The sequence below is a fragment of the Coenobita brevimanus genome, chromosome 54 (assembly GCF_032717465.1).
Source record: "Coenobita brevimanus isolate Jiangsu-jjx chromosome 54, ASM3271746v2, whole genome shotgun sequence".
NCBI lineage: Eukaryota > Metazoa > Arthropoda > Malacostraca > Decapoda > Coenobitidae > Coenobita > Coenobita brevimanus.
In genome coordinates, this window is record NC_137007.1 from 7,292,452 (window position 1) to 7,316,642 (window position 24,191).

The 24,191-nt window shown below is 42.5% G+C and overlaps 1 protein-coding gene across 1 annotated transcript in view; it reads right to left on the reverse strand.

Annotated features, from left to right (window-relative positions):
- Exn (Ephexin) overlaps window positions 1-24,191 on the reverse strand; it is a 344,579-nt gene that overhangs the window by 302,232 nt on the left and 18,156 nt on the right. Inside the window, exon 6 of the mRNA XM_080273353.1 lies at window positions 13,126-13,352. Within this exon, the coding sequence (XP_080129479.1) occupies window positions 13,126-13,352 (227 nt within the window). The remainder of the gene's footprint in view (window positions 1-13,125; window positions 13,353-24,191) is intronic.

Genomic DNA, 24,191 nt, shown 5'->3' on the forward strand with positions numbered 1-24,191 from the left:
TGGGGAAGACGGAGGGAGGTGAAAGGAAGACTGGGGGGAAGGGGAGGAGGGGGTTGGTGAAAGCGAAGCCGAGGGAAAGGGGTGCGGGTGGGAGAGTGGGTGGGTGGGCAGTCTGGGGTGAATGAATGGCGGCCGAAAGAAGATGCCAAATGGACTCAACCCGCTGTCTGGCACACTAATAATCCAACAACCACGACCTACGACCAGATGCAAACACTTACAATCAATTCCCTGGCGTAACTGTAATTTACTTTTACGGGAAAAAATACAGTTATGGATAGTCGCTGCACTCTTTTAATAATCCTGAGTTGGAATGCATGAACTATAAGATATATATATATATATATATATATATATATTTTCTGCAGGATGAACAGAGGTCAAGGGAAGCTTCTGTACTCTCAATCCCTTGGTTTTTCCTACATAAACAAACTTTGTCTATGTAAGTGAAATCAGTATTTGAATCGTTATCCCGGTACAGAAAATCATCCAATATCTGTACACGTCTGGAATGAAATGCTAACAGACCAACAAACTTAATAAACAGACCAACAAACTTAAAAAATCATGGAAACATAACATCTACATCACCTAACACGAAACACCATAAAACACAACATCAACAGTGTGAGGGTCAAACAGTAAATACGGTAACATCACACAAAAAAATTGATGTCGTCCTCCTTTCAGGTAACTCTACACTGAGTGACATGGCTTCTTCTTTTCTTCCTTTTTTTTTTTTTTTTTTTTTAGCTCAAGAAACCATATACTACGTTATTTTTGGTTATTGTATAACTAATGGACGCCTGGTGGTTTAGGGGGTTGTGATGCTGCAGCCTGATGTGGGCCAATGGGTTTATATTCAAGGGCTGGTTGGGGTTTAGTGTTTATATAATCACATTCAGGGGTAGGCAACTGGTGACTCGCCCAAAATGTCTGGACTAAGCAGCATAACCCTGGGTCCATACTCTCCTGATAGGGATACAAAGGAGTGAATGATAGCCAGATAGATAGATAAAGAGAGAGAGAGAGAGAGAGAGAGAGAGAGAGAATATAACTTAAAACCGACAGATAGACAGATAGACAGAATAGATAAAGCAATGAACGAGAGCTGAGTGATGGACTGACAACCAGTGATTGATGTGAACCAATCAGTGAGGAGAAACCTGTGGAGGGAGGAGAGGAGCAGGGAAGGAGGGAGGAGAAAGAATGAAAGGAGGAGAGTAGGTTAGGGGGAAAGAGGGAAGTAGCAATGACGGGAGAGAGGGAGGAAGAAAGGGAGAAAAACAGAAGAGAAGGAAGGGATGAGAGAAGGAAAAAAGGCAGAAAGATAGAAAATACTGAGGGAAGGAAGGAGGAAGCAAAGGCAGAAAGAAAAAAATAAGGAAAACAAGGAAGGAACGTACGAACGAAGGGGAGGAGGGAAGAAAGGAGGGATGGAAGAGAGGGAGGAAGGAGGGAAGGAAGGTCGGAAGGAAAGAGGGAAGGAAACTAGGATGGGATGAGGGAAGGAAAGTATAGTAAGGTCAGGCAGGGGTTACCGGGTTAGGGAAAATTATTTGAATGGTAATAACCTGCCTTCCTCCTTATCTCCTTCCCTCCATTCATTTCTACCCATTCTCCCTCCCTCCCTCCCTCCACCAACACCTCCCTCCCTCCCTTCGTACTACCCTTTCCATCACACTTTCTCTACTGACGCCTCGGTCATGCCTTCCTGGAGGGATGGATGGAGAGGAAGTAGAGGAAAGGGAGGAAGGGGGGAAGAAAGAGCAGAGGAAAGGGAGGGAGGGACAGGGAGGAAGTGGAGGGAGGGAAGGAGGGAGGAGTAAAGGAAAGGGAGGGAGGGATGGGGAGGAAGTAGAGGAAAGAGAGCGAGGGATCGGGATGGAGTAGAGAAATGGTAGAGAGGAGAAGAGAGTGGAAGAGAGGGATGGGAATGGAGGGAGGGATGGGGAATGGAGGGATAGATAGGGAAGAGAAGGGAAGAAAAGGAGTGACGGGATGGAATGGCGGATGGGGAATGGAGGAAGGGATAGGGGAAGGGTCAGGAAAGGGAGTGGACGTGAGGGAAGGCTGGAAAGTAAGGAAAGAAGAACCAAGTGAAAACGAAAGAAGAAACGTCTGGGGCAGAGAAAACGAAGGAAGACGAGGGAGGGGGAGGGGGAAGGGGAGGAGAAGAGAGGGGGGGTGGAGAAAGAGGGGAGGATGGGGTAGAGAAGACACGAGCAGGACGTAAAACAAACCATAAAAAAACAATGAAAACGAAGATCAGTCAGTCGTGAATGTCGCTGTACGTGTGTGTGTGTGTGTGTGTGTGTGTGTGTGTGTGTGTGTGTGTGTGTGTGTGTGTGTGTGTGTGTGTATTCGTTAAGATTCACACAATATAAAAGCATTTGGTCCCTTCGCTACAATGACGTGTTTTTTACTTGGCACTTACCTCCCCACCCATTTTATTCAGTTCAGGGGAGACTTTTCTACTGGAGGGGACTGATACAGCTTTATTTATCCCTTCACTACTAAGATGGTCTCCTAAGCCGAGTAAATTATCCAGAAATAACAAGAATAAACTGATAAAATACGTCATAAAACTGAAGGAGGTAATTGAGGTAGTAAGCAGTGTACTGGATGCAGATAAGAATAAAAAATAGGGGGAAAATTAGCACTATTACTGAAGCTCAAATATAGGTACTGTTTTGGCAGCACATGAAATACGGTACAACTACCCCTGATCCATCTCTACACCTGGCCCTCTGTACTGTACCACCACTATTCTGTACCTATCCCCTTAACTTGGCGGATATTTTCATTTTCCCACGTATTTCCAGTAGCTCAGTGGGAGAATAAGATAACACTGCGAATCAGAATATTGTCCAGCGCACTTCATCACTAACATCAGAGTACAGTATAGTGCTAATACTTTTATACGTTCAGCATTTAAGATGAGGAGATGGCAATTTTATGTCGAGCTAATATGGACAGACTATGGTGCTCCACATACACTAAATACGATACCAATATACACCAGTAACACTTGTATTCCTGGACTTATACCAGTCACTGTAACTACTCCCACGCCCACATACACCACAAACCTCGATTTTTTTTTTTTTTTCAAAGATGATGCCATTTCGATTACTAATGATGTATTAACAATAAGGGTTTTTTTACCAATCATTTTAAATTCAAACCTTTATTAAAATGCTTTATTTCTTGCTTCTCTCCAGGTTTAACTTCCACTTTAGCTCCAGATCCCCCATGTATAACTCGGAAATATGATGATGATGATGATGATGATGATTTAGTATTATCTTCACCTACATAAACAGAGACAAAGGCAACTTCTCTTGCATAACCAAAACAGGAAATAAAAATCTAACCTACCTCAATCCTCCAATACCCACCAACCCCCACCTCCATTCCCCCCCATACCCTCAATGTCTGCAGTACCCACCCGGTCATTCCCCACGCTTCCCTCCAGCAGACTTTCACCTCCACACGCGGGACATCACAGCCGGTGTGTGTGTGTGTGTGTGTGTGTGTGTGTGTGTGTGTGTGTGTGTGTGTGTGTGTGTGTGTTTCGTATACGTAAGCATATGTACAGTATGTGTGTACGTAAGTTCGTGTCATACTAAGTAAACATTAGCGGTATTCCATGAATGTTATTTTTGTCTGTGTAGGCCTATGTGTAAGTTCTGTACCGCATAGTTCTGGCAGTATGTATCACTGGTAACGTCCATGAACTATATATGTCTCTCTACCCTTGAGCTTTCGACTGCAGTGTTGCGACATTTGTGAATGTGTATGTGTATAGTTTGTATCGCCCGTGTGACAAGCTGCCATGCGCGCGTATAGATAGAGAAGTATATATTTTGTCAGATAAACAGAGGCAGATGATATATATAGTTATAAGCGCACCGATTTGTGCATTTAAGCGCATATGCTTGTGTGTGTGTGTGTGTGTGTGTGTGTGTGTGTGTGTGTGTGTGTGTGTGTGTGTGTGTGTGTTCGAGTGCTTGTGTGTGCCAGTGTCTGCATGCGCCCGCCTCAGCAGACAACTTTCATTAGCTTTCTCCTTTTCGTCGGGCCGCAGGAAGTGGTAAAAAAAAAAAAAAAATGGTTAATTCTATTTCTGAGCCGCCAAAACTGCCCCATGTAGGAACCAGAACAGAGGTAGTACTGAGGCCATGGAGATATTAATAAGTAGGCATATCTAACATTCCTGCTATACCAATACAGTTCGTGGACATATCACTTATTAAACTTGCTGACAGAAGATTTTACTCAATTTAAGGGATACGTCTAGCTGCGAATGGGTTCATGAATGTCTCTCCAGTTCGAAAATTCTATCCTAAGGTGACTGAAATCATGTGAAAAAAGCAAAAACCATATAAAAATACGTCTTTGGACTGAAGGGATTAAATGTAAGAGACCACGTAGACAAGATTTTTTTAACGCGCGGCAATTATGTTATTTAATATGCAACACAGAACACTCTATATTATCACTACATATTTTTACACTGAATGGAAATCGTAGCTGCACAACCTTTCACTTGCTTTTTTTTTTTTTTTTGAACAGTAATTGTAAACATAAAAAACGGCCAAGTTCGTGAGGTTAGCAAAACTGGACGGACGCAGAGAATTATCATTACTGAGCAGTATTGTTGTGCACATTGTTATCCAAGCATTGTTGCAAGTCCTTTATCAGTGCCACGGCCTACGCTATGGACTGACACTATACATATCCACACACAAGAAATGGCCTTGTTGCCTTGTCTAACACATGGAAACGTAACCATTCAGCAACAAAACGCATTTTTAAATATTATTTTGCTCACCCCAAACTATTTTCTGCTTAGGATATACTTTTCGAGAGAGGTTACCTATGGCCTTCACTAACCCCTTCCATACAAGAGGACTTTCATAAGTTAAATAAAAATGTCTCAGGGTAGCATGACTAAAATATAAAAGACGTCCCCAGGCTGGTGGTTAAACTAGGTGGAGGACGAGGTGAAGGTCTGTGATACCTCTGTTATGAAGGAACACCACCACCATCTGCTGCAGCTCTTGTACCACTGACCTCAATTGGTATTTCCATCATAAAGGCAAACACTAATACCTACAACAGAAATTATATACGGTATATGGAGTTCTGCTTCCATGAGTCTATGGTTACATGTGCAGTCATGGGTAAAAGTTCACCTGCAAAATTCCACTACATTTACTTCACATCTGGGGCATGGTCGTCATTTTCGTCGCTGACATATATTAAAGAGAATCACCTACTGCCAGGGATACACATCAAGCCTCTTTCAGTTTAGAAATACTGGCTGGCAAAGGAAAGCAAAAAGTAGAAGTAAAGGAATAGTAGACAAACTTGTGCCCCTGGGTGTACTATCACTCAAAATTCGCCGACACCTCACTCTCGGTTGTAACGATGGAAGGTGTTATACATGAAATACTTTTATGTGGCACCAGTACGACGCACAATCACAGGAAAATGAGAAGGAAGGCTCTCTCTCTCTCTGACGTTCTGCTAGTACAAACAAAACTATGGTAGGCAGGACGTAATTTTCGTAAGGGATCTGTCGGCGAACCTGTGCTGGTGATAAGTACTTACCATTCACAGTATACATTTTCATTATAATGGCCGTCAATAATATCCACACCAGAAATGAAAGCGTGGTATTTTCATGGATATACTATTTAGTGTGCTTATCGTTCTGGGGACGTGAAGTCGCACATCACGAGCACGTCCATTTTCTGGGGAGCTGTGAATAACGTGCCTCACATGATAATGGGGGACATGATATACACCAAAACCAATACATGTCAGAACACTGCCGTTTTCTTTTCACTGCGTCCAAATCTGATTACACACTAGACATTTCGTTCCCAAGGTTTGTTTCGTGCTCTCCTTTACTGTTTACTCTTATCACAACTCTATCATACTACTGACCCTCTGAATCCAGTGACGCATATCTTTATTCTTGCTGCCTCCACACGATTAATCAAAACTTAGTAGGCCAACTGTAATGGCCTATCGCATGGAAAAAAATGGGAGAAATGGAGTTCCCCCGAGCTAAGCCCTGTATTGGACTATATAGCCCCGCTAGGGTTACAGGAGCGAGCTACCACTCCCGGTACGGCAGCCCGGGCGAGGCTCGAACTCGCAATCCCCCGATTACGAGTCCGGCGCGCTACCACTGTGCTACCGCGCCCCCCCTATCGCATGGAAGAGAATGTTGAAGGCCATATGCAATTCTCAGTTAAAAGCTCTCTCCTAGGCTGAATAAAAGCGTATGTAGGCATCGGGAGTATACACGCAATACGTCATGTGACTGTTAAAATATAATTACATACAGGCTAACCTTTCTACCATAATCTTCACAACTTCCTCACCTATCATTTACTTCTCTCAGACACCTTATCTACTAACTCTCTCCAGACCTTTTATCTCCTCCCTCCCTTCCAAGCAACATTTTCTTCCTAGCTCCCCGTTCTCAGATGCCCGTCACTTTCACTGCTTTGCATAACACTACATTTTTGTCCTCCTTAGCTTAATGCTCTGTTCTAAAGCTCCCCAGACTTAAGCAGATTCACAAATTGCAATTACTGCACTAATAATAAATTCATGCAGCTCATACTTAATCACTATATACAAAGATACTTTCATACAATACACCGACAAGATTCAAACGTCACAGAAGTTACCCCTCTAAGTCAGGCCGTGTTCTATGTATCACTCAGTTTTCTACGGATAGCTTTAACGTGATCTTCTATGTATTATAGAATAATCTCGCATTCAGCGCTCACTCATTCTCCCTCATGCTTGTGTTACCGCAACATTTGCCGTTACTACTTCCCCATCGTCTACCCACTGATCAAAGTCATCACATCATCCCTGTTATTCTCCTCGTCTTCCACTACAGCCATCCTCATCACCACCATTCTGGCCTCATCACATACAAGGCTGACTCACCCCGCCTCTAGTCAGCAAAGGCTCAGAAGTCAGTTGATTGCCTTTGTATCCGGGTTGTGAAGTCAGCCGGATTAGTGGTCATACGCTGGTTGGCAGATGTATAAGAAGGCTAATATACAATGCTAAACACATCTTAGTTCATATTTTGGTGGCCAGAGAAAGATTGTACTTTTTTTTTTTCCAAGTGCCGTTTCACGACAAAGGCATGTCCTACGTCATAAATATGGTACTATTTACTTCACATCGTCTTCCAAGCCATAAGAAGGAAAAAAAAATACCAAATATCCTACTTTATCGCTCTGTTCTGAGGACAAATGGCGTGCTGTGTTACCCTACTTTAAAAAACCCAGTTTCCCAACAGCGCTATCCTATTCTGCATGGTCATTCTGGTGTCAATGGGGAAGTCTATAAAAAAAAAAAAAAAAAAAAAAAAAAAAAAAAAAAAAAAACGATTGCTTTGTGGAGTTATTAAATCAATGTTATCAAACTTTGCTGCTCGGGCTGAAGATGTTTAACTTACATACATCTATCTATCTATTGCCATACATCTCAATCCCGTTCGGGGTGGCCACAAACAAATCGCCTCCACGCCGCCCTGTCCCCCGCCATTTCACTGCCCCGCTTCCAACTCACACACCCCCCTCTCATATACCTCTCCACCCCATCCCTCCATCTCATCCTCGGCCTCCCCCTCCCTCTTCCCCCCTCCACCTAACTCACATACACGCTCTTCGTCAGTCTTTCACCTTCCATCCTCTCCACATGGCCAAACCACCTCAGTATATTCCTCCTAACGCTTCCTATGACATCCACATCCACACCACAACGCTCCTTTATATCCTCATTTGTCAGCCTGTCTCTCCATGTGACTCCACAGGCTCCTCTTAAATAACTCATTTCCACTGCTCTCACTCTTGACTTGTGTCCTTCCCGCAACGTCCAAGCTTCACTTCCATACGTTAGAGTTGGTATCACAATACTGTCATGCAGTAACTTTTTCACTTCCATGCTCACTTCCCTGCTTCTTATCACTGCTTTCAAGGAACCAGCAACCTTTCTTCCCTGCTGTACCCTTTCAAGCACTTCACCCTCCAAACCTCCATCCTTACTCAACACACTACCCAAGTACTTAAACGTACTCACATTTTCCAATTCCTCACCATCCAACCTCGCTGTACATTCACTGATTTCACCTCTCTCAAAGACCATCACTTTACTCTTCCCTACATTCACCTTTAGATTCCGTTTCTTACACACTCTCCCAAACTCATCCACCAAGCCTTGCAGTTCTCCTTCGTCTTCACTCAACAACACAGTATCATCTGCAAACAACAGTACAGGGAGTTTCCAAACACTATACCGTCTCTCACCAGGGCCACTCCAACATCCACTACCCTACCTTGTACCTCTTTTATTACCCCATCCATGTACAGATTGAACAACCATGGAGACATGACACATCCCTGTTTCAACCCAACCTTCAAAGAGAAAAATTCACTCAGTTCACCATCCACATGCACTGCAGCCTTAGCACCATCATACATACTCTTCACAGCATTCAACTACTTCCCATCCACTCCATATATTCTTAATACTTTCCACAATCCTTGTCTATCCACCCTGTCATGTGCTTTCTCCAAATCCATGAAAGCAGCATACAACTTCTTTCCCTTCTCCAGAAACTTTTCCACTAAAGATCTAAGAATGAATATCTGATCTACACAACCTCTTCCCCTCCTAAAGTCTCCCTGTTCTTCTCCAGCTAATTCCTCTGTTCTTTCTCTAACTCTGTCAATAAGTATCCTACCATACACTTTTCCTATTATACTAAGAAGACAGATGCCCCTATGATTACCACACACTTCTTTTTCCCCCTTTTCCTTTGTACAAGGGAATAATTATACCTAACTTCCAATCCTCCGGGACTCTATCTTCCTCCCAGGCCAATCTGCACATTTTCCACATCCATTCTACTATTATCTCTCCCCCATGGTTCAGCATTTCACCACACACTCCATCAATTCCTGGGGCTTTCCCCAATTTAACTTTCTTCATTGCTTCCACAACTTCTATCCTACTGATTTCTTCCTGTCTTCTCACCTCCCTCCTCCTCCCAGCCATTCCCCAGCCACTTATACTCGCATTACTTCCATCCTCTATGTTCAACAATTCCTTAAAGTGTTCTCTCCATCTGCTCATTTTTTCTCCCTTCTCCACTAGTAATCTACCATTTTTATCCTTCACTCCCCTGCTAACTTTACAACTACCCTGTCTTACTCTTTTCACCTCTTTCCAGAACATTTTCTTACAGTCCCTCCACTTTACACTCAAGTTCCTTCCAAATTCCTCATCCCCTCTCTTCTTTCTCTTACTAATCATTTCACCTCTCTCTTTCTTTCTACATATAACTCTCTCTTCCACCCCTATTTCTCATCCATTCATTGTATGCTTTCTTCTTTTGTGTCACAGCCTGTCTCACCTCTTCATTCCATCACGCTGTTCCTTGCACACCCCTCCGTCTTCTCTTCATCCCACACACCACATCACATGCTGCACATATTTCTTCTGTAAATATCCTGCACACACCTTCCACGTCCCCCATCTGCTCCAATTCATATTTGCCCAATCGTTCCTCCACTTCTCTCTTATACTCTACCTTTTTCTCATCCTCTTGTAACCTTTCCACTCTCCTTACAAATACTCCTTCTTCCCGTCCTTCCCTTCTTCTATTTCTCCATCCTAATTGGACCTTGATTCTGGCCACCACCAAGTAGTGGTCAGAAAGTCCACTCCCCCAACCTCTATAAGCTCTTGCATCCATTACACATTTTCTCATCCTTTCATCCACACACACATAATCAGTCATTGTCTTCCTTTCATTCAGTTCACCACCCACCCTTCTCATCACTCGCCATGTATACCTGTGGATCATTTTGTGCCTGAAGAGGGTATTGGCTATCACCAACCCCCTCCCAGCACAAATGTCCACTAACGCACTGCCATTCTCATCTATCTCAGCAGGCACACCCCATTCACCAACTATTCCATCCACCTTCACATTCCCTACTTTACCATTCATATCACCGATCAAAAACACTCTCTCATTCCTTTCAAACTTTTCCATGCACACTTCCACATTTGTCCAGAACTCTTCTCTCACTCTGCTTGCACGATCTTGCGTTGGCGCATACACACACACACAATCGCACACATTTGTACTCCAACTTTCAATCTTACCCACACAATCCTTGACCCAACTGATCCATACTCTTATGCTCGTCTTCCATCTTTTACTCACAACTTACATACTCCTTCTTTTGCCCTCTCACTCTCACCTACTCCTGCACATATACCCCATCCATACTCCCATTCTCTCACACTCTCATCTCTCCATTTCATTTCAGTTATTCCGCATACATCCACTTTCGCACCCTCAAGCACCTGGACAATCTCTCTCTCTTTCACCTCATCATTCGCTCCCCTTACATTCCAAGTTCCAATTACCATGTCCTTTGTCCGATCCTTGGTCGGCATCTTTTGGTCATACCTTGTCCGAGGCTTATTGTTTGTCTTTTTAGTTAGTTGTTTTCCGGGGAGGGGCACTAACCCCCCGCCAACCCTTTTAGTCGCCTTTTACCACAATCAGGGATACTGGGGGAGTATTCTTGAAAAAAAAAAAAAACTACCCCCAGGGGGGTACATACTGTACACACACACACACACACACACACACACACACACACACACACACACACACATATATATATATATATATATATATATATATATATATATATATATATATATACTGTATAAACCCCCCCCTCTCTCTCTCTCTCACACACACACACACACACACACACACACACACACACACACACACAGACACCCTGCCGACAACCTTGAGAAGCACCATTACTGTCAATTGAAGACGGACAGTGGCCGTCTACAATAGCCGTTATAGAGCAACCAGAAAAGAAACTTGAGATCGTCACAAAAACTCTAGGAAAGCAATCGAGACAGTATGGATTTGTGCTACACTCGGTCGTTATCCTTTGAAATGTCTAACGCAAGAGCAACGGCTTCACTCAAATCCCGAAACAAGGATGACAAGGAATCTGAAAGGAATGCAAGATCGTCGGACGGAAACCACAAAGGCGATCAAAAATGTATGAAAGTACAGTACGCATTATCTTAAACCCCCCAAAGATGCTTAGTTAATGTGTTTATGTTAAAAAAAAAAAAAATTAATTGAAAAAAAAAAAAAAACTTACACTGAATTTTCCAAGTAACATCTTCAAACATCACAATACAATTACAACACATAATTCCTATGCCATCCTTCCTGCAGCATACCCATCACACTTCAGCTCGTATGCCTTACATCACTATTTTAAGAGTGCCATATACAACATTTCACTTCATTAGGTAACCTCCCTCTCCCATGAAGACAGTAGTAATAAGTAGACCACACAGTCAGTGAAAGTCATCGACATGGTTCATATATTTTTATTTCTCATGCAGGTGCGAAACAATTTCTGCACCTGATATTAAATAACACATGATATACATACATTCTCTTAAAAATCTGTCCTGGCTAGTCGTGGGAAAGCGAATACAAAAATTATTCATCGGTAATCTCATGACGTCCTTGTTCATTACCTAAAAACTTAGAATAATTCAAAATTATGGTCAAACCATAGTACAAGTATGAATGACTGTTCTACGCTAGCTGATGATCGTCCTCTCTCTCTGAACTGCTAATAACTTGAAATCGCGGGATAAAAGGAAATCGCTCACACAAACAACATGCTCCTACTGTCTTTTATACACTCATCGAGGAAAATGCAATGAATACTGTTGGTCAGTGATTTCAAAAAAAAAAAAAAGAAAAAAAGTGAACTTTCATATTTCCTTTAACGACGATTCATTCTTGCCGCTTTACAACATAACCCACTCACCTTCATGTGTTCACGGAGACCGGAAGTGACGTAAAAACTAAAAAATTCCACTTACCTCTATCATCAGGCAGGCTTGAGACAATTCGGCATCATTTTTTTTGTTTATACTTTTACTGTAAAGTTTACATGATAGCGATAACACATATAAAACTTTCCCCGTCATCTAAATACTGGTAACTGTATATCCAGAAAGCCACGCCAACACCTTCGCTTCACATCACATTAACTAAGGAATGTTATTGTCACTGTGGTCAAATTTCCCAGTGAATATGCAACACAGTTATAGCAGCATCTTCACTAAACGTCAATGAAAACAAAAGCTTTCCCTTGAATTACTACCATCATCAACAATAATGACAACAAAAGAAAGTCAAGGAGATGCTCTTGGCGCCATTTTAGGCGGATTTAGGAAGTCCTGTGGCTACTCGACTTTCCCCTTAAATGTGCTGCGGTCTCAGGATTATTTTTTTTTTTTTCCCTCTCGGGTTTTCTCCTTCTCGGGGGAAACATTTAAACTATAGCTCAAGGCCAGACTGACCCCCTGGCTACCCCGGGGGCCCTGCACAACCCCCAGTGAAGCCACACAGAGCGTCCTTATGCAAATATAGTCTCATGGCGGCGGGAAATTAGGGTAAGCACTACTAAGCAATTATTTTAAGTTTCTCTTTTCATGTGCCGCGTCGTGTTGAATTGGCTTCCTGGGTAAATAGTGACACCGTACGCTCAACCTCATGCAAACAATTCACCAGGCAACATGCTCGTGGAGATGTTAAGCAACCAGTCACCGAGTACTTCAGTCAGTCACTCTGTACACGATTTAGGCCTCATCACACTACGGCCATAATCGGACACAATGTGACGTAGATTGTTCAATCATATAGGTCGGGGGAATAAGAACACCCCGCTTTGCTAGGCCACGCTACAAGCATACTGTTCCTCATCATCAATGTATCATGGCTGGCAGAAAGAAACAGAATGCCCAAAGCGTGACCATATGAATAGGGATGTTAATACTACTTGTACCCCGACCTAAACGACTGAACACATTTCGTCAGAATATGTTCGATTCCGCCTTCTGTGTGATGAAAAGCTTGGTCCATCTATTGGTCAAACAGTTAACATACGATAAAATAGGTCAATGTATGTCAGTCCATCAGTGGAGAATTAAAAGTTTAGTACTCACCCTCCCGCAGGTTACACTCCTCCCTCCTGCCGTGGCTGCTGCTGCTTGTTGTGATGTCTTCAGCTGCCTGGGTGGTGTGGGTGGCGTGTGTGTGTGCGTGGGCGTGGGTGTGGGTGTAGATGTGGGTGTGCACCTTAGCGTGGGCAGCAACATCCCTCACACCCTGACTCCAGGTGCGACGCCAGTGACGTGGACGCCAATGTCTTGATCTCTGTCGCATGCGAACCCTGATAAACAGCAAATAAAAATAATTTAGTATTAATAAACAATAGAAAATAAATAAAAAGATAAATGAAATGGAAGGAGCACTTAAAGACTACAGCATCCTACATGTCTGCTACTGAAAGAATTACGGTAATCCAAGGGAGAAACTTTTAACATTAACCTATGACACTGACCTTTGACCAAACCGAATCACTTCAACCTTGCCTGACAACCAAGAGGTCCAAGCCAAATCAAAACTGCTAGAGTTGACCTTGGCCCTGCGACCTTAACCTCTGACCTATTGTTCTCAAGCTTAAACCACTTCTAGCCTAACCCCCAACTCTTCCATAAAGTTTGGTCCAAACTGGATAACTGTTTGAGTTCTACTGTCAACACACACACACACACACACACACACACACACACACACACACACACACACAAGAAGAGACAACAGCAGCAGTATAACACAAAAACGGTATTCCACACAGAAAGGACTACACAGCAAACACTGAAGAAAGACGAGATAAAGACTAATGAATTATGATGGGACGGGTGTTAGTGATGGAGAACAGTATGTACAGTAGCTTTTAGTCAACAAGCAATGACTGGTATGTGAATGGAATCTAAGACGGAAAAATAAATCTGGAACTGAAAAGTACAGTACATTGTGTGTGTGTGTGTGTGTGTGTGTGTGTGTGTGTGTGTGTGTGTGTGTGTGTGTGTGTGTGTGTGTGTGTGTGTGTGTGTGTGTGTGTGTGTGTGTGTGTGTGTGTGTGTATTCCCTCTCAATCATGCTTGTCTGCGTCAGTAATTAAGTGGTGCTGGTGGTGTGAATGAGAATTATGAGCAAGCTAAACTCAATACGGTATCTGGGAGGGAAAGGTTGCATGAAATAACATAAAATAATTGAAACAGGCGCTGGACAAGAATGTAAAGGTGTGAAAGATATCAAATTTGGACAAAAGGATCGAAATGCAACTGAAATATACGAGGAAAACTGGCAGAAATCCTTAATAAAAAGGTAAAATCTCAACTGGAATATGTAAAGCGTGAGAAATATGCCACGAATAATAACTCGCAGAAAAGTTAACAAAAGAGAAATGAATATCTCAAAATGGAAAATGTAAATCACGAGAAATATAAGTTATGAAAATATGTAAGTTACCATCATCCACTTGCTCGATGTAGTGCTGCCTTTCGATGACTCTACACTGAGTCACAAGCCTAATGTTTTCCTGTAACCCAAGTGGAAACCATTTACAACGCTTGGTGGAAACCATTAAAGAAAAAAAAAAGTGGCGATGTGTAGATGTGGCGCCTACTACTACTACTAAGCGGATGGAGAGACGCAAATGCGACGTCTGTTCAAGAACCCTACCTCTATACTCTCTCCCGCGCCTTACTGTGACGAGGTGCTGCTTGCCGCTAGGGAACATTAGTTCACTGAACGGGGCAGCCCTGCAGAAACAAGTGCTTGCCTGCTGTTGATGGCTCTGCCCGCCCAGACAGACCGGGGTTGCTGTACTTCAGATAAATGTAACAAATACAAAATAAATCTTTAAAAAAGATCAATATTAATCGCAACTTCAAATGAAAACTTATGAATAATGGATTAAATACAATGAAAACCCCGATAGCGATTAAGGAAGTGAAAGGAGGAGAGACGAGGAGAAAGAGGCGGGAAAGCTTATCACGTGTTATGCTCATTACAAGCTGTCTGACAGATGAGGCTAATGGTTGTGATTACTGAAACGTGAGAAGGGGAAGGAAAGCGGGAAGGAATGGGGGGGGGAAGGCGGGTAGAGAGGTACTGTATATACTTAGGAGCTGTGTTTAAGTTTTTGATTATACGTTTATCTATACCCATACAGCTGCCAAACATTTCACAATCATATTACGGTGATTTTAAAGGTACAGAATACGAAAAAGAAAACGATGTGTGATAATACTTAACTGTTACGGAGACCTGCTCATCATAGAACTGGCTATGATCTAACATAACTGCGACTTCCTATCTACTTAACCCCTTGGGTCCGAGTACGCCATTTACAGTTTATTCTTGCAAGCTTCAAGCGATATTATTCTGTCTGGGAAGGTCCTGGGGTAGTGGGGGTAGTGAAAGGGTAAACGAAAGCTATACTGAACCCCTATATTCCGAAAGTCCCGCAAAGGCTCAATGAACTTGTCAAGAGGTGGCAAGAAAAACTAGTGATAAGTCATTGCAGTGGTCTTAACCCTTTCAGCACGAGGCTGTTTTTCATTCTGTTCTAGCTAATGTCAGACTGTGTTACTCGGTCTACGAGATCCCCCTCAAAGTGAAGGGATTAATGAAGTATGAAGGCTATATTTGATCCTCTCCAGTTCGTGAAGTCTCACTTAAACTAAATAAGACCAGCTGGATATAGCATGAACTAAAAAAAAAAATAATAAGTCCTTGTTGCCATTAAGTCATCACACCGGACGCTAAATATAGTAACACAAATCCCTTCTTATCCAGTGCGGGATGTAGGGACCCGGGGCTAGACTGGCATAGTCCAGAAGATTCTGGGGTTGGAGACCGACCAACGTCCTTGGTTGCATGTACACAATCGAAAAACTTTCGGGACCTCAAGATTCAAACTCTCGTGCGGAAGACAAAGCCACTACCCTGATTGGTGTATTGGCTACGTAATCCTTTTTATTCAGCTTGTCAGATTACTAAACACTGCCTCTATTAACGCTTTGGCCATAAATTATGAATACCACATTATTTCGGCCAACACCGGGTGAATTCACGTTAGTTCAAAGAAGGCCTACTAGCCACAGGATTGCAGAGTAAGTAAACACAGATTAATGCCTATCGACTGCACAAAACCATTATGGCACATAATAGGGTTGTCAGTGCTTGATATCCGAGGAGGGGAGGTTCTGCGCCCTCCACCTCTCCTCCAAGGGTGAACCGCGACCAATCTCCACTCATGACTGGTGGACACAAACGGAGGGAATGTGCGCTGTCAGTGTGCAACGTATCATATCCTGTATGTATATATATATATATATATATATATATAGATAGATAGATAGATAGATAGATAGAGAGAGAGAGAGAGAGAGAGAGAGAGAGAGAGACAGACAGACAGACAGACAGACAGACAGACAGAGACAGATAGATAGATAGATATAGATATATATATATACTGTATATATATATATATAGATAGATAGATAGATATATATATATCATAAAAGACTTTGTAGTTACTTGTAGAGAAGTTATATATATATATTTGACTTGTGGGCGAGCGGTTGTTATACTTGAGTAGCTTTGTAAGTAGACAATCTTCTTTCCCATTTGTCATTCAATGACAAGGAGAGGTAAAGAATAGTATGGAACTATTTTTATTTGTCTTGGAAATATTAACAAGTCTCTCACACAGAGCGAAGTATAAAGTAGAGTCCCGGGAGCTATCTCCCTGTCTCGCTCTCTCTGTCTCTCTCTCAAGTTGCTAAGCCCTTCTCCCTACGACCTGTCTGTTCTATGGCTAGCTTCCTTCTGAGCTCTCTTTCCTAAATTCTGGTGAAACAGGAGTCGTATCACGTGTGTTCCCTGTGGTTGGAAAGTTCTAGAAGCCTGTGTGTGAGTATGTGTGTATGTGTGTGTATGGTCAACAAGGCTTTGTTCACCTGGTGAATTGCTGACAACTAACTGCATCATCTCCTTACTGGCTACTTCGTAATCTGTCGTCAGCTTTTCCTTAGTGTAACTTGCAAGATCATTTCCCATTCCCAGGCTCGCATAGAGCTGTCTATCTATCTATTTATCTATCTATCTATTATGACCTGTAATTATAATATGGAGTCCTAACAGATATATATATATATATATATATATATATATATATATATATATATATATATATATATATATATATATATATATATATCTCGATAGAATAAGCTCTTTAATATTTTATTGGCTTCTTTTCCTTCGAAAATTATTAGAGTATGACCTAGTACTAATTTTTAAAAATCATATACATTGAGATGTAAGTGGGAGAATAAAATGCTGTACATACAGACATCGTAAATGACACGGAAAGCACCCACGCATTGCCCGGTCTACAGCCAATCCTCACTTTGCTATTCTTGTCGATCAGACTCATCTAGACATGAACCCGGTGGACTGTAGGCTTCTGCAATCCCATCGCCCTTTGGGGGAATGTTGGAAATAGGCAAATTTGACAGACGTTTATATAACCTTTGTTTATACTGGTGTCACTGCGTGATGTCCCTTTTCAGTACCAATTCTTGTTAAAAATCCGGTTCCCGTTTTAGTGTTAGTTATGCATGAACGCAAAGGATATCCTGTTAAGGGTCCGGTGGTTAGTAGACAGATAGATCTCATATATCGGTATTATATCAACCCATCAACACTTAATATACCGGTATTATATCAACCCATCCGCACTTAATATACCGGTGTTATATCAACACTTAATATACCGGTATTATATCAACCTATCCGCACTTAATATACCGGTGTTACATCAACACTTAATATACCGGTATTGTATCAATCCATCAACACTTAAACCGGTAATACATCAACCCATCAACGGTAATCGGCACTTTCACAGGATCATCTTTAGGCTCCAGATGTTCAAGCTCTGCATAGGAAGGGCGGGGAGAGGCAGGAAATGCATGGAGAGAATGAGGAAATGAATTCTTACACACAGAAGATCCTTTTTCCCATCTTGTTAGCTCACCACCCAGCGACGGCCCCCGCCTCTCTTGAGCCGGGTATAGATAAATAAGTAAATACATAAAATAAATAAAAAATAATAATTAATCTGTTCGTAACATGAATTTGTTAACGCAGGATGGATAAGGGCAGGGTAGTTCAGTCATCCCATGCCTCTTGTTCCTCCTGTAAAGACATTATCACAGTTGCGAAAGAGAACAGATCTTTAGTCAGTATGTAAACCTAGGCCCAAGGGAACCGTTTAAGGGCGAACAGGGAGTGTTAAATATTCAGCAGCTAACGGCTGTACCGTCCGCCTGAGTAGGTTATCTTAGTTTTATTTTGATTGCTACCGGACGATTTTATACACCTTAGGAGTGCAGCCAATTAGTGGAATGAAGGCTGCATCCAACCCTTTAGGTAAAAAAAAAAAATCCAGAACTAAATAAAAACTGCTATGCAGTTACACGAATAAAATGAAAAATGTCCTGGTAGTGAAGGTGCTGAGGCCTGAGTAACATCTATGAATCGCTGCCTATTCCTACTGTCGACCAGGCTCAGCCTATATATAACCCAGTCAAATAGCAATATTTTCTCTAATTCACTCTCACCGTCTGTGTCACCAACCCCACCAGTACAGTAACGTCTTTTTGCAATATTTTCTTGCAGTTACCAGCAGATTTTTACTCAGGTTGGGAAACTTCAAGAGAACGTGTTACTCAAGGCTGGCCCAACCTTTCCATTTCGAAGTCTCTCGTGCCGACAAAAAAAAAAAAAAAAAAAAAAAAAGTCAGAAGATAGCAAGAATATATCATCGGACGGAGGGAACTGAGTACATTAAAAAGGTCCTGCGTTAAATCTCACACCAGGGTAATACCATACTAAATCGTTAATCTACCATTACTAACACACGGATCATACATAAAGCCTATAATAACATTTAAGAGTACTCATTAGTTTAAACGTGCATCAAAGTGATCCTGTGCAAAAGAACGTGACTCACAATACACTGTACATCACCGCAGTTAAACAAACCTGCCGTTACTAACAGAGGAATCACATAAATCTTCATATCCACTCATTATTGTGAAGGTGGGTCACTTACCACTTGATAAATGACTCCACTCTGGTCACCATCGTCCTCCTCCTCCTCTTGCCGAAAGGGAGGGGAACGACGAAGGGCGGCACGGCCATGGGTTGAGATGGAACTGTAGGCCTCCTGTTTACTTCTCAGTTCGATCACCGTGTTTATTTGCTAGTCTTCCTTCAGGTATGTCCCGTCCTCACTTTTTCAACTGGGCACCGTACCCTTAGTGCTTTTTTTTTTTTTTTTTTTTTTTCATATATAACACTGTTTCTTTTTATTTTCTTTCACTTCACAGTTCACGTATACAAATAACATATACTGTAATAAAACCACTGCACTCTATATCAATGCAGCACAGAATATATTTAAAAGGTGCATCACGTAGCTACTGCGATTCTCAAACATCCAACTTGCTACTGTACACTATACCGAGCCATAATACATTATCACCAACTTTTGTGGTTAAAATTATGGCGCTCAATCACATCAAGGGCACGACTGGGAGAGTCGGCATGTGAGTAGCGACGGTGATGTGAACGTAATAGAGCAAACCTGTGGAGAGACTGTTCAACCTTACTCCCTCCACTCCTCCTTCCCTCCCTCCCGCCACACAACTGCTACATGAGTCACACCCGCGTTCGTATCTGCCCTCCAGACTTTACTTTGAGTTTCACCACGTTCATGTTCATTATTTCAACAAACTGCCACAGGCTTATAACAAGACTGAACTACAGAAAATCATGAGAAAACAACAACAGTATCAGCAAGAAAGGCAGGGGAAAATACACAAGAATAACGCTTGTAAAATGACCACTTTCTCCTCCGAACTAACCCTGACGACACACCAACAACAGTTACTGTTTAAAAGCTCAGGCTCAAGATGTGTTATTTACACATGATTACAATGCGTAACTGCAACCGTAACGGAAGATAGGTAGACAGAACACAAAAGAACAAGAAGTTATCGAAAATCAATGTAATCATGAGGGCAAGATTAAAAACAGCTACCTTAACAACCAGTAAATAGACTACCACAACCACAGTGTTACAAAGAATACAATGTTTTTATCATCATATTATTCAAAGTTTACGTAAAACAGTTTAATTTAGTGTCTACTGTTCAATTTTCTTAAAAATAACTTACCAACCCCCCTATTCCCCTATCCTTTGCCTCCCACTCCTCGCCTTCCTTTCCCCTCTTTTCCCAGATGACTTTCTCAACACTCCACTCTCTACCCCTCGCCTTCCCTTCATTTCTCTAATGGCTTTCCCCTCCCTCCCTTCTCTCTCTCTTCCCCTTCCCCATATCTTACCTCATCTCTCCCTCTCGCCTCTTTTTCCTCCTGACTTTTACCCCCCCCTCTCTCTCTCTCTCTCTCTCTCTCTCAGCCAGTATCAATGAGGCATGTCCTTCCTATGTCCAATTACCACCTACAGCAATAAGAGTGACCTGCTGACAAAGGAGGGGTGGAGGAAAAAGGCGCAGAGAGAGAGAGAGGAGGCGGAGGAGGAGGAGGGTGAAGCTGAGGAACAGAAAACAGATGCGTTCGTCAACCAAGCACCTGCGTCGTCGTCTCGGGATATCCTTAACCTGGCAAACAGAAAGGCGGCATAACCAGCTGTGAACACCACCTGAAATGGCCTATGAACTTCCACAGCGAAACAGCTGGGAATATACTGTTTCAGTACTCAAATTACGACACTTAACCTTTTCAATCCGTTATTATTTTTTAAACTTTGTTCCTGCTAACTTCATACATTTTTTTTTTCACTTCTGGATTTATTTTTCGAATTGGAGGGGGGTTATGTATAATTTTCACTGCCCCCTTCACTGCAAGATGTCTGCCCAAAGCTGAGTAAGGTATTCTAGTGGTGGCAGGAGCAACAAAACACGTCCTTAGAGTGAAGAGTTTACGTTTGTTACGCCCATTCTTTAAGGCTATACTCGTAATATCAAGCTTGTTAAAACCCATTCAGAGCCATCCACGTCATTTTTGGTCAGTTCAGGTCCAATCAGGTCAATTTTAGTCAAGGTCATTCTTGGGCCATTCACGGCCGCATACATCCACTCGTGTCATTTACCCCTTGTCTTTTTTTTTCATTATTGCCATCTTCAGGCGTTCTTCTTCAGCTTGGGACAATTTTCTAGAGCTGAAAATGCTAGCTTAATCTATCATTAATCTCTAGTTTTTTCTTCTATCTATCATTAATCTCATACTAGTTTTTTTTGTCTAAGTTTAATAATACACATGTACAAAAGTATTAGATGCGGGGGTTTCAGGGCCCTTCGGTTAATGTAACTGGTGTGGCTTAGTGCGGTGTGGTGTGGTGACTTCATTAACGTAGCTAAAATCTACAGAAGTGAAGTACCTCGCTCCCAAAAATCGTTACAGATGCTCCAAGAGATGTTCCTGCACCTTAAATAAATAAATTAATTAACTGAAAACAACTGGCTGACAAGGATAGTATTCATTTCCTTTACCCAATCTGCCTCAGGCATATAAATTCCGCTGACCATCCAGGTTCGGCAATGTTCAGGCACATCATTTCAGGCCCTCTCAGGTCCGTCGCATCCACGTCGCCCTCCCCAGGTAATTTTAGGCCAGCTTATGGCAATTCAGGCCCATAAACGTCCATTCAGAGCCAGTCAGCCCCATTCAGGTCGAGCTAGGTCCCTCTGGTTCAGTTTTGGTCCATTAAAGTCCTTCATATACAATCAGACTCAGAGAGGTCAGTCCAGGTTCACTCATCGATACTCAAAACCTGTTAATCAAACTCAGGTTCACCAGAGATAGTTTCGATTAATGGGGCCCCAGCAAAACCACTGTGGTCTAGTCAGGTCATTTTAGGTCAGTTTAGGGCAAATCATGTACAATGAGGCCCGTTAAGGTTCATTAGGGTTCTTCGCATCTGTTCAGGCTCAGTCAGGTGAATTCAGGTCCGTTATGCGACATTCACGTTCAGTTTTTTTCAATATCCAGCTCAATCCTGCATCACCTTTAAACATACTTGGGGTTTCATTCTCTCCGGTTTTATCTTGGAAAGAACATACAATTAGCTCTCTTGTAAAATCTGCTTCTAAGAGATTGGGTGTGCTAAGCCGACTCCGTACCTTCTTTACCCCTGCACAGTTATTGACTTTATACACGGGTTTTATTCACCTCTGCGTGGAGTACAACTCTCATGTGTAGGGAGGCTCCCCACATACAGCTCTTCTCAACAAGGTGGAGTCAAAGGCTTTTCGTCTCATTAACTCTCCTTCTCTTACTGGCTCCCTTCAACCTCTGTCTTGTCGCCGCACTCTTGCATCTTTATCTCTTTTCTATCGCTATACATTCAATGGTCACTGCTCCTCTGAACTGTCTGCTTGCATCCCTCCACCACTACGGCGGGCACGTAACAACAAATTCTCATCCCTTTTCTGTCCAGCTTTCTAATGCAAGAGTTAACCGTTATTCCCAGTCCATGCATGCAACAGGTCAACTCTGGAACTGTCTCCCTCTCTCTGTTTTTCCTACTGCCTACGATCTCGTCTTTCAGATGCGGTTTGTCCAGGCATCTCGAAATGAATGGATTTTGAATTTGGCTCTGTTTTTTTTTTTTTTTTTTTTTTTTTTTTTTTTTTTTTTTTTTTTTTTTAGGGAGTAATTTGCAGGCCTCTGGCTTTTGGTTCCTTCTTCCTTGTATAAAAAAAAAAAAAAAAAAAAAAAGGCCATTTAGGGCCTTCACGTCCAATCGTGCCCATCAGCGCAGTCAGTCACGTTAATTAGGGTCAGCTTAAAATCTGTTCTTCTAGTCGTCATTATTCGTTTCAGCCATTTGCAAACTCATATAGACCAAGTCACAACTATTTCAGGCAATATAGCTTCTTTCACGTCAGTTCAGGTCCAGCAGATCAATTTGTCAATAAAGGTATGTCTAGGAAAACGTGTGCCACCAGTCACCTTTATTAGTGCAATGACTTTCTTCTATATGATGCTTCAAATCTTCCAAGTTTCTTCAGGTCCCTTTGGATCCATTAGGTCGCTTCAGACTGTCACAGATCGTTTGAAGTCATGCAAGAGCGCTCATGCTTACTTGCTTCCTGTTCTATCTGGAGAAAGTTTTGAGGAGACGTCTGCCGGAAATCAGTCCCATTAGTACGATGGGTTTAAAGGATATGTTACTTCAGAGCTTTCAGGACGGTGGGTGGGGGGAGATGAGTGGGTGGGCTGGGATGATGATGGGTAGTAGGGCACAACAGGGGAGGTACGAGTATGCCCTGTGCATACGAGCGTTGTTGGTTGGCTGGTAGTCAAGGCAGTTATTTGCTGATAATCACATGAGAGCATAAATGGGTAGGAGTGGTGGGTGGGGAGGAGTGGGTGGGATGGGTTAAGATGGTTGCGGGTAGTACGACATAGGCTACTGGGGAAATATATGTTGTGAAGATGTGTATTTTGCCTAAGTTGGTGAAATGCAAAATAAAGGAGAGAGAGAAAAAAAAAAAAAACGTTGGGCAAGATGGGTTAATGTTGGATAGAGTGTTGGGACACGGCAGGACACGCACACCTTGTAAAGACGGGCATTGTGGGAAGAGTGACGGTAGCGAAGGAAACAGACTTCTCTTCAATGTTTCAGAGGGGGCGAAGGTAGGGGAAAAAAAAAAGAAGGTTGGGGGGGGGGCTGAGTGGAGAGACATAATCCACCCTATGAAAATGGATCATGTGGGCTTCGTGGCATGGGAGTGGTTGTGGTTTAATTCAGAATTTTCTCCGCGCAGAGCAGGAAGAATGCACGAGTTGTTCTTGCATACCTGGTGTCTAAAGATGCACGTACAATGGGGAGTGAAAGAGAGGAAGTCAGGAGGGGATAAAATGGCATGTGGAGACAGGGCGAGGAAGAAAGTTGGAAGATTTGCGCTGAGAGGTAATATAAAGACGATAATCAAGGTTAATTATAAAGCTGCTCATTGTCACCAGAGTTTGTTTCTTATCCCTTCTCAACGAGGGGTACCCATGACACTTAATGAAATCGTTCAGCGCGGTAGCAAGAATATATGTCATTACGCTG